General features: G+C 36.8%; 1 protein-coding gene across 1 annotated transcript; it reads left to right on the top strand.

Moving 5' to 3' along the window:
• The first annotated feature begins 2,443 nt into the window (after positions 1-2,443).
• copz1 (COPI coat complex subunit zeta 1) lies at positions 2,444-10,895 on the top strand. The gene is made up of 9 exons (XM_037773800.1): positions 2,444-2,560; positions 3,999-4,067; positions 6,169-6,250; positions 6,341-6,432; positions 7,560-7,615; positions 7,745-7,822; positions 7,949-8,000; positions 8,086-8,124; positions 10,257-10,895. Exons 1-9 carry the CDS (start codon positions 2,543-2,545, stop codon positions 10,302-10,304), a joined length of 534 nt encoding a protein of 177 aa, XP_037629728.1. The 5' UTR covers positions 2,444-2,542; the 3' UTR covers positions 10,305-10,895.
• Positions 10,896-12,363: the final 1,468 nt, after the last annotated feature.

Raw genomic sequence — 12,363 nt, 5'->3', positions numbered from 1 at the left:
ACTTTCATTCAACCTCTCTGGCAGCATCCTCATCATTATGATGGTGTTTAAATACATAAATGTATGAATGTGTCTGACTTCTGACATGAGATGGCATGACAATGATATCTGAGAATCTTTTAACCTATAAGTATGAGCTAGTTTCCTCTCCGGTCGGGTTAACTTTGAAATTGTAGTGGCTGAATTGTGTAAGCCTCGTGCCGTATTGCAACATTTCATGGTTGCCCGCAGTTGTGGTGTTATGAATGCATGTCAAAATAGTTTGTATCTTTTCGCCATACACTTTTTGCAGTAAAATAATAGCTGTGCACCACTTGCTCTCAAAACTGTGTAGGCCTAGGCCTACATATTCCCGTATTATTTCAAACTCAAGCCCAAAAATATCTTACAGTAAGGCCAAACAGTGATGTCATTTATGGAGTAAGATACAGGGAAATCCCCATCAGCCTGGGTTTCCAGATGCTTCCCAGAAGTGGGAACTAAGATAATTGGGGTTGGTTAAATGTAGGAGGATCCTGAAAAAAGATGTTGATGAGTACGAGCAAGCTAAAACGGCTTGTAAATGAGAGCTTTTTTTGGTTACCATGCAGTCCTATAAAAAAAGCAACCTCCTTAAGTCACCAAATTTATATTGGTTCATAATAATAATTTGGTTTAACTACAGTATCCTTAGTAGAGATTTGAATTCGGACATTAACCTCAATTGTGTAATTCATAAGAATATGTCCCTTACCAAAAAAAAGTTCATTCAAGTGTGCTATTAGTATACTTCTTTTAAACTTAAAATAAGAGAGTATACATTCAGTTTACTTTTTATGTACTTATCAGAGATATACTTAACAAAATTATACATAAGTATACTTGACTCATACTGACAAATATACAGAAAAGTCTAAGTATACTTGGCTTATACTGACATTTATACGGAAAAGTCTAAATATACTTGGCTTATACTGACATGTATAGAGAAAATTATTAGTATACTTGGCTTATACTGACATTTATACAGAAAAGTCTAAGTATACTTGGCTTATACTGACAAGTATACAGAAAAGTCTTAGTATACTTGGCTTATACTGACATTTATACAGAAAAGTCTAAATAACGTTGGCTTATACTGACAAGTATACAGAAAAGTCTTAGTATACTTGGCTTATACTGACAAGTATACAGAAAAGTCTGAGTATACTTGGCTTATACTGACAAGTATACAGAAAAGTCTAAGTATATTTGTCTTATACTGAAGTATACAGAAAAATCTAAGTATACTGTCTTATACTGAAGTATACAGAAAAGTCTAAGTATACTTGTCTTATACTGATAAGTATACAGAAAAGTCTAAGTATACTTGGCCTTTAGGCCTACTTGTACTTAATCTTTTGATCGAGATATACTTAAAAAAAGTATAATTAAGTATTCTTGCCTTATAAGTCTACAGAAAGGTATACTTGGCTTGTTGTTGTACTTACTTTTTGATAAAGTAGCCAATTAAAGTGTGTGTAAAGAGTCCCTATAGGCACCATCACTGGGAAATTACAGATAACCTTTACATTTTACTTTCATGATAAAAGGAACAGGGGTGGGATAGTTGTAATGTTACTTTTCTGTAGGCTATAGCAGAAGACAGAATAACAGGTTCATGGAGAATATACAATGTTTGACTTTACCTGAGGGACATTATCAAGCTGCAATCTTTCCCCCACATAAGGGATAAATGATGGTGAATCTTTATTATTAACCGTATCAGTTCACTTTCCGCATAAATTAAATGTATTTTCTCTCCTTGCTCCGCGCCCAGTAGTAAACTGCTCTTTGTGGCAATTTCTTTCATCCATGCATCCAAATATTTGCACTATCTGTTTACATCTGTTTATAGCTTATTTTGTAAATTGTACATTTTATTTTATTTTTATTTTATTCTACGTTTTTTATCTATTCTTTTGTAATTATACTGTTTGACTGCACCAACAAAGCCAAAGAAAATTCCTAGTGTATACCCCTTACACCTGGCAATAAACACCTTTCTGATTCTGATTCTGATTCTGAAATGGAGGAAAATTAAACCCCTATTTTCCGTTTTCAAAAGGGACCTTGTGGACAATCATCTCAGTGCTTTAAGACTAATGAATGGACAACATGCAAAGTCTCTCCTCAGAGCTTATGAAGAACTGAACATATATGATGATGACCCCTAGAGCTACTATGACACAGTACAGTCTTATTATTTATTTATTTATCTATGCATTTCTTTTTTGTTCCTTTAATTATTTTCTCTTTTATTTTTGTTATTATATTATTTTTTATAATTTAGGTTATCTTTCCTATCCAATTGTGCTCTGTATGTTAGAAGTAATGAGTTTAGATTACAATGCCTTAATGTTTGTAAATGAATTATCTTCAATAATAAAAAAAAAACTGCTCTTTGCCCTTGTACGTAATGACGTAATGCCTCAATGACTGTACGTATTACGTAATTACGTAACCACGGAAGCACCAGTAGCCTAGTAGCCTGCTAGTAGCTAGTTTGCTAACAAGAGAGAAGATGGATTCTCCCATTCTGGTAAATGTTAGCGGATGAATTAAACTGGCACAGTATACGTGTCATTCAAGCTGTCAATTATAACTATTTATTATCGAAACGAAAGCGAAGTATATGGGGATTTAGTTACCTAGTTAACTCGACAGAGAGCTAACTGAAGTAGACGAGTTGTGTTGGCTAACCAGCTAACTGCTTAGCATCAGAGACGTTAGCTTTAACGTGTTGTGTTAGTTGGTGATGTGGAAGTGTCACGTCTTCCTTTAGAGAATAAGAAGTTATATTATTACTATTTGTGTTTATTGGTGAGTCTTTATTGGTGTGTTTGTTTCACTCATACTATGTTAGCTCGTCCACCGTCGACCTGTCAGAGTTTGATGTCACCAGTTCATTGTTGATTCATGACATATGTTTGATATCAGTCACTGATAGATAGATAAACAGATAGATAGATAGACAGACAGACAGACAGACAGACAGACAGATAGATAAACAGATAGATAGTTAGATAGATAGATAGATAGATAGTAACTGTATTGATCCTGAGGGAAATTCAAGTTTCCAGCATCACAGTTCCATAGTGCAAAACATGTTAGTAAAAAGGCAGTAAAAAAGTTAGTAGTAAAAAGTACAAAGTACAAAAAAATATACCAGATATAAAAATACAAGGAGATGAAGAAAACTGTTAAAACTGCATATAGTGCAGTATAACAGCTAATTAAAAAAAGTGAATATAGTACAGAAGAGACTGCTAAAAATGAGTATTGTGCATTATTATCTGTCCTTCAGACCGTCCTCCTTTGAGTGATATATGAAGAAATTAGGAAATACATCTTTACAAAAATGAAATGTAAACTCCAAGATTTTGATTCCCCTCTCTGACCAAAATAAAATACATCTACTTGGAGAAAATAGTGTCATCGCCATAGAAGCTGCAGGATATAGATAGATAGATAGATAGCTATATAGTAACTTTATTGATCCCGAGGGAAATTCAGGTTTCCAGCATCACAGTTCCATAGTACAAAACATGTTAGTAAGAAGGCAGTAAAAAAGTTAGTAGTGCAAAGTACAAAGTACAAAAAAATATACCAGATATAAAAATACAAGGAGATGAATAAAACTGAAAATAGTGCAGGGTAACAGCTGTGATACAGGAATATTAAAAAAGTGAATATAGTGCAGAAGAGAGTGTTTAAAATGGGTTTAGTGCAGGGTAACTCCAGTAGCTTGGTCTATGAAAGTGCACTGTATGCATTATTATCTGTCCTGCAGACCGTCCACCTTTGTCCCCCCCCACCCTCCATAGAAAGGTGTTGTACAGTTTGATGGCTCGGGGGACGAAGGATTTCCTGAGTCTGTCTGTGGAGCACTTGGGGAGCAGCAGCCTGCCGCTAAACGAGCTCCTCTGTTTGGTAATGATTGAGTGGGTGCTTTAACGTTAATTCTTCTGTTTTAACAGGAACCATCCTTGTACACTGTCAAAGCAGTTCTAATTCTGGACAACGATGGAGACAGGCTTTATGCCAAGGTATGATTAAGACAATTGTACAACAAAACTGCCCTCAACTTTTCTTAAGCCTTTCCTATCTGAACTTTTTTAGTCCTGGGTCATCTAACATTAAAGGATAAGCCTGGTGTGATATTCTTTATTTTTCTTATCAACAAATCCCACTCAAATAATACTTACTTTTTCCCCACATTACCATACCACTACCTTTTAACCCTCATTCCCCAGAAAGCCAAAGCCTTTCTAGATATATAAGGATTTGTATATAAGTAACTAAATAGTTTTCTTTTAAGATAAGATAAGATAAGATAAGATGAACCTTTATTAATCCCCGGGGGGAAATTCAGGTGTCAAAGCAGCAAAGTGCAGATACACAGGTACAGGTGTACAAAAAGATTATAAAACAATAAATAGAAATACAGAATATACATAGTGAATGAACATAGTGAACGGACATAGCGTGTACCGTCCGTCAATAAAAAAAATGTAGTGTACAATAAATAGATGTAATATGTGCAGTCTATAAAATGGTATATGGGATGCAGTGTAACGTAAGCTTAAAGTTTAAAGTGCACCAGTGGTTAGGAGAGGTGGTTGCAGGTAGTCCAGATAGTGCGTGTTTTAAGTTTAAGGTAGTGCAGGTAGTCCAGATAGTGCAGTTTTCATGTGCAGTTTTCATGTGGGGGTCAGCCTTGGTTGTGGAGCCTGATGGCTACGATATTTAATTTTATTTTGTTCAATGCTATTTTAAATATTTGTATATACAGCATGTTCTATGTGTGTGTATCAAGAAGGGGCTACACATTACATTTGGATGTGCAACCCTTGTAACTAGGGCTGCAAGGGGTTGAAAAATTTCCAAGGGAAATATGGGGATTTTTTGCACAATTTGAATGTAAAAGTCATACCTTTTAATAGTGAACTTAGTTGGCGGGGAAAATACACATAAAAAAGCAATACTAGGTCTTATGGCATGTTTTAGTTAAAAGTATGCCCATTTAATTAAATTGTAGCCATGCAGTGTCTGCATTCAGAAGTGTGCTCTTCCATCACATGTAGATAATTTTTAAGCATACCATTAAATAGGAATTCAGTACAATTACAACCATCTGCATGAACAGTGCGTTCTCCCATCACATGTGCAGCCCACACTAATGCAAACACTACTGCAGTTTATTTAATCTATTTCCATGTATTCATTGTAAAACATTTCTTTTATTAATTCGTTGTTCACTAAACCTAAGTTTGCACACAGCCCACATAGGTGGCAACAATTTTCAATGTACTTTTCCACATTAGTTATCTTGCTAGCTAGCTAACTCACCACGTCACATTTCATCTTGTATGTATTTTTCAAAAAATGTTGGCAAATTTAATGGATTATGTCTGCTTATGAAATGATAAAATGCTTGTTTTTTTATCTACATGACTTGGTAATTACAGCCTGAGCACTATATTTACATTTTATTTTCTACCTTGAATATTCCAAGAATTATACAACCCTACTTGTGACCTTGCAACCTACAATAAGTGTTCCCTAAAAGTATTATCTCTGAGGCCAAAACCTAATATTAGTTTATTCCTCTGTGCCATATACCTCAATTTTCACACATCAAAGATCCACACTGTTGCATTGGGTGACATGCTCTTTAATTACCTTGAACATGGGCACTGTAGTTTATTTTGAGTCAATTCCCCTTACATTATCACGATGCTGTAAATACTGACTAGTGCAGCAACAGTGCCCTGTTGTTTAGGACATTATTTAATTTTTTTTTTATTAGATTTATTTGTTAAGTAAGAACGAATGGGCCTTGGGCTGAGTGTCACTGACTGGCGGGGGAAGTTGGAAAGTATTGCGAGATTGACTAATGCACTGTTGGTTTCTGGTCTTTTTATTTTATATTTTTATTTTATTATTGTATGTTGTTGTTATTATTATTATTATTAGTAGTAGTATCTGTATTTGTATTTATTGACACTAAGAAAAATATAGAATATTGCCAGCCTTGTCCTTTTAATCAAAATTCAAACTATTTAAAGTGTGCTTTGGGTTATAGTTCTACATATCAACATATACCGGTCTACCGGTATAACATCTTCACTTTAAATCCTTCTACAGTATTATGATGATACGTACCCGACAGTGAAGGAGCAGAAGGCATTTGAGAAGAACATATTCAACAAAACACACAGGACAGACAGTAAGATATGTTTTCTACATTAAAGACAGCCACTTTACTTCCTCAGTACATGTCTAATAACAAGCATGGTTGCTTTTTGTCTGTCCTTAGGTGAGATAGCATTACTCGAGGGCCTCACTGTTGTCTACAAGAGCAACATAGACCTCTTCTTTTATGTGATTGGAAGTTCCCATGAAAATGAGGTAAGCCTAATTTTAGGATTTTATAATGAACCATTAAACCATTATTAAGTACGAGTTGTAACCCAATTATTGAGCAATGAGCAAAGTCACACAAACATAAATCTACCAGAATTGTTAATAGCCCCATCCTGTCTCTTACAACTGGTGGGAGGGTTTGAATAGTCGGAGATCAAACAGTAATTTGGGACAATTTATAGTTTCCCCAGTTTAATATGATATTCCAAATAATTTATAGGCTTCAGCCATCTCTTAAAATTAGTCTTAATTTTACGCGGTCTATTCTGTAGTTTACATTTTGCAGTCATTTAACTTTTCACCAACTGCAGTTTGGTGTCATAATTAATTGTGTGGCCTTATTATCTTAAGTGATGTTGCATTTGCACCTATCTAAAGTTGAAGTACTGTTATGTGGTGCTTCTAAATGTCACTTGTGGCGGTGTTGTTTATTTATTATTATTTTGTTGTTGAGTTTTCTCCAACATCACATTGATTTATTTAGACAACAGATCAATGTTAATATCAAAAAGAAATAATGGACCCATCATACAGATTTTTATTTTCATAAAATTTCGCAACAACATAATGACCTAGTTTAAATTGATCAGCGATGTTTTGGCTTTGACTTAACTAGCAAATTTACTCTCATTCGAGCTATTCAACAGTGTTGCCTCACGGCTCAGATTATTTGGGATTATTTTAGGTACCAATATTGTGGCATACAGTGCATGTTGCTATAGAAACTAAATAAGATTGTGTGTCAATGTGAACTAGTCTGTCTATATTTGGGTTTTGCAAATGTATTTATTTTTTAATATTTTACAAAAAAATGAATGTTTGTAATTAAAGTAACTGCATCCATTATAAAATATAGTGTTATTTATACTCTTCATGTGTCTTTTATTTATAACCACAGTAGTTTAGAGCCTGCACAGACGGATACCAACTTTGGCTTAGGTAGAAAATGGTAGAAATGATGTGCCTTAAGGTCCTAAGGAACTATTGTGAAAACCATAACAAGTGATTACACACATGTTATTTCCTGAGTGATTTTTTTCCCAGATGATAGAAAAACATTGTGGGCTCATTAGACATGAACAGAATCTAATATATTCTTTTATTCTCAACAGCTTATGCTTATGGCTGTTCTAAACTGCCTTTTTGATTCGCTCAGTCAGATGTTGAGGTACGTTTTGGCAGCTGCTATTTATTCTACAAAACTTCAACAAAACTTTATTTTGAACAAATCTTTTTTCTGATGTCTAGAAAGTTCAGCGTGACACGTGTGTGTGTTTTTTTTTTTGTTACTCTGTAGAAAGAATGTCGAGAGAAGGGCTTTGTTGGAGAATATGGAAGGACTCTTCCTGGCTGTGGATGAAATCGTAGATGGAGGGTATGTACGAATTGAGCGGCTTGAAAGTTTTGATGCCAAGTCTTGTTTAAAAGACTGCAGTGTTAGTACAGCATTTTTTCTCTGGGATTAATAATTGTTGGTCGGTCTCTTTGCTGCCTCCTGCAGGGTGATCCTGGAGAGTGACCCACAACAAGTTGTGCACCGTGTGGCTCTCAGGGTAAGCTCCTCTCCTCTCAACAAATATTCAACATAATTTGATGTTGGTTGTGTTGGATGTAAACATCACCTAATTGTTCCTGTAGGGGGATGATGTGCCTTTGACAGAGCAGACAGTCACCCAGGTGAGTCCTCACTCCTCTCTGCTATGAACTTTAAAAGCCCCATTAGTTTATTGACTGTTAAAGCTCATTACTTCAGGAACCTATGAATTGAAGGTCATTGTTATAGCCTCATTCTCCTCTACTCCTACTTCATCACGCGCCTTTAGGTTGTCATATATTCTTGAGCAAAAATTTTGATTGCAAAGGTGGTGGGGAATAATACAGGCATAAATCCTCAAAAGGGATCGTAATAATGCATGCATAACCTCAATACTGTAATGCACATGTCGTGTTGTATACATCTCTTTTTTCAGGACAAACTGGGCTATCGGAATATGCAGGGATATGCTACAGTGATGTCACATCAATCTTTAAATAGTTATATGATCATAAATACAAAAGAAGAAAAAAAAGATTTATTCAAATCACACAAGACTTTTGGCTGATGACATTTCTTCTTCTATGCCTTGGTGATCAGGGACAGAAATAAACATTGTAGCCAACATAGATCAAAAACTTTTTACATTACAGAAGCCAGATGATACGCGTAAAAAACGACCTCAGCGGGTTTGAATTAGTCACCCATCTGTATCACGGCCTTTTACGCATTAACGTTATTGCTTCTTTCTAATTCAGTCACCTCTCCACTTAATACATCTGCCTATCACCTGCTTGGGCAGCTGTTTCTGCTGAGTTACAGACACAATAAATGATTTCCAAAAAATAAAAACACTTTCATGAAAGTGAATAAGCACAGTGGTGGGCTGACTGTGCTTGTTTGAAACAACGTAAAAAATAACACAGCAATTCAACAATGCCATTTTCTTTAGCTTGCTAACATTTACTGTGTTTAAGACGTTAACAAAGGGATATCAATATTCCAATCTCACTATGAATGTTCGTAACATAACATTTGCTAACTTAATATAGATTGTGTCTGAAGACATCACTCAAATTACGTTTTTAAAAAAAATGTCTTATGTCCTCCGTGCTCTGTAGTTTGGGGCGGTTTGGACATTACTAATGCAACGGTTCTGCTGAGTTGCTCGCTGTTTGAATCGGACGGTTTGAATGAGGGCATGATTGGAGGAGGGGAGGGGAAGGTGGAAGGCGACTGGGAGCTTGAGTGAGCGCTATTTCCGCATGGCGCATGCAATTTCTCCTGTTTTAAAAAAAAAAATGTATATAATGTTTTTGGCCTTTAAAAAGTGGAAGGGTCCAATACTGCCTTCTGAAAATGTGGGGGAGACATATCCCCTGTGTCCACCCCTGTAAATTTCACCCTTGCATATATTTGCATTATCTTCTATGCATAGCAGTGTACATGATTACAAATTATTCCTTGTAAAAGTGCTGGTAGCCAACGGTGGTTCCTGTCTTTTAGTTCTTACAAGAGTCTGCCTGTGTGTGAGCTCCTCTTGATTAATGTTGTCATTTAAGAGGCCTGAGACTGGCTACCACCATCCCTCCTCTGGCTGTGATTAATGGCTGTCCCCAATCCCCATACTTAATGGTTATGATTCGCCTTTCATTCAATGAATTAAGATGATTAATTAGATCTTGCATGTCTCTCTTCATTTACATTACTCTTTCACCCTTCTTTGTCCTGTTTTTTAACAATTATATGTAGGTTATTTAACATTCATCCCTTTAACCACCTCAACAAGATACCACTCGTTTTTCATTTTGTTCAATTTGATAGTTTTTAGATTTATCTTTTACTGTAGCCATTCTTATACTGACCATGACAGTTAAAGCTGCTCTGTATGATAACCAGAGCATTAATATAGCAGCAAACAACTATTTGCTATATAAAGATATAGTGGAGTAATGTCTACCTGAGCAGAGAATGAAGTCTCTCTCTGTGTGTGTTGTAATCCGAGCTTCTCTGTGCTTTGCTTACATAGCCGGGCCGACTGTGCATGCCTCTTAGTGCTTGTTAATGCATGGTAGTGCATGTGTGCATGACCCACTGGCTAGCTAATAGCTGCCGCTGTGCACTGCGCTGTGAACTGCGAGCTGCTGGCTCAGCCGTCGCCATATTGAGAGCCGTGTGGAGGCAATAGATATACTCTGCATTTTGCATTGAGCACCTTTTAAAGTTTTGTTGTTGGAGTGATCTGCTTGGTCAAACCTAGTTTTCTTCCACACAGGTTCTTCAGTCTGCCAAAGAACAGATCAAGTGGTCGCTCCTACGGTAGAGTCGCCCCTGCACCAGTCTACCAGTGAGCCGCTGTTCAGCCCAGTCTTTGTGGCACTGATCCGCATACTCCTTTTCCTCTGATTTCCACTCCTTCAGTTAAAGCTGTGACGAGTACCACTGGCTGTTCCAGTCACACTCCCAGGACTACTGCTTGACAAAATTTCCAATTTTTTTCTTTATTCTTTTTGCACAGGCTTGCATTGTATGACATAATCTACATGAGGATAAGATATGGTGTACATTCCAGTACGAAGACTGGCCTGTTTTGTTTGTTTGTTTTTTTCCATTACAGCATCTGGGTGTTTATTATACCAGCAAATCTGTCCATAAAACATTGATAAACCTCAACCAAGCCTGTTGTAACATTCCACGTGTATCCTTGAACAAGAATTTTATCCTGTTGGACAGCATCCTGTCGTCTTACTGTACAAAGTATTGAGGCACTATATCATTTAATTTACATGAATATTGTGATAAAAACGAGTAGTATTGTAGTCATACCACTGATCACAGAGGTGTGTTTTAAATATATCTTGTCCGGGGATCTTCCATTCATCAGATACATAAAATAAATGTTTGTTGACACTGATATGTGATTCCTCACCATTGTTTTTAGAAATGCGTACTTGTCGTGAACTGTAGACTAGCTTTCTTAGTATGTGATTTGTCATACTTTTCAAGTCTTCAAATGTAGCAGGCTTTTAAGAGTTAGTGTTTCCTTATTTCAGAGCTGCCATGCTGTGCGCTCTTTGTTCTCCAAGACCTCAGCGAGACCCAGAGAACACTAGAGCGAGGGCTCCATCTCCTGGCGTCTGCAGCAAAGTGCGAGGTTGAGGTACATAAATACTGAAGACAAGACAGTAGAAAGAGGGGAGGAGACTCATTCATGCCGCTTTGATCAGGAGCTTACACTGTATTGTGTTGCTGTGACATGCAGATCAGTTTTATGGAGTCAAACTTGATTCATTTCTGCTCTGTAGAGAGCCACTGTGTGCGGCATGAATTGTGCGCTTCGAACGTATGCACCCCCACCTTCAAACACTAACCTCGTACGCTCATTGTAATGCAAATGAAGGATACACTCGAGAGAGAAATGGATGTGAGAAAGGGCACTACATCATGTTGGTACCTGATGCATATTACAGGAGTAGAAATGATCTATCTGCATTCCTCCAGCCAGGTATCTGCATATGTTCTCATGATGATCACTTAAAGGTATTTCTGGCTGGAAGAGATTTGTGTTGGGTGTGCAACAAACGGATCCAACCATGGCTAAATTGAACCACATTAGGTGGTCCGTATTGTTACAGTCTCCTTCTTTCTTTGTCTGTACAATCAGAAACTACCTCCTAATGCACTTGGCATGCTGTGACGTGTCTGTTGGCCTGAGTCAAAGGTCTTTAAGCTGTTTGTAGCCTTTACACAAACTGGCATACATGACATGTTTGCCTTTTTTTTCCAGTTTTTTTTCTCTTATCTCTATCTAAATGAGTCATTTGGCCTAGACATCAAAGTGAGAAGCAGATAAAGTGAATGCTCTTGATGTAGAGATGTCTATGGCCTGGAGCAGTTTGCGGAAATGATCACACAGATTACAGAATGTAAATTAGACCATTTCACCCTTTATTTGCCGGATGGGAAATTTCGCACCTCTTCCACTGGCAAATAATCAGTTAAATCTTGCGTTTAGTGCACCCTCAGTGAAATTTGATGGGAGCCGCTTATCTCAATCACAAACACGTAGGACAGAAAACACCCCTAAGTAATGCATTCATGGTATTCTGAGGCACAGAGGTACTGCAATTGATTGTGCACACACTGTAGGGTTAGTGGAGTATTTCTTTTATAAGGAATTTACATTTTTAGTTATTCTGGGGCAAATGACTTAATTGATTTCAGTTCCCAGCTCAACATTACGGTACATAAAATAACTAATAAATAGCTCTCTGCATGTTGTGTATCAATCACAGTTAACTGCTGGCAGACAACAGCTGATACAAAACAAGGCAACAGAATGTGTGTGTGTGTGGATGCATGCATGTGGGTTGATGTTTTCA

Source organism: Sebastes umbrosus, chromosome 6 (genome assembly GCF_015220745.1).
Source record: "Sebastes umbrosus isolate fSebUmb1 chromosome 6, fSebUmb1.pri, whole genome shotgun sequence".
Classification (NCBI taxonomy): domain Eukaryota; kingdom Metazoa; phylum Chordata; class Actinopteri; order Perciformes; family Sebastidae; genus Sebastes; species Sebastes umbrosus.
This window is presented reverse-complemented; position numbering and strand designations above follow the sequence as displayed.

Excerpts from the sequence above, each read along its gene's own strand:
- copz1 (XM_037773800.1), top strand. Across the intron at positions 7,823-7,948 it reads GATGAAATCGTAGATGGAGG|GGTGATCCTGGAGAGTGACC; the intron begins GTATGTACGAAT and ends TGCCTCCTGCAG. Across the intron at positions 8,001-8,085 it reads TGCACCGTGTGGCTCTCAGG|GGGGATGATGTGCCTTTGAC; the intron begins GTAAGCTCCTCT and ends TTGTTCCTGTAG.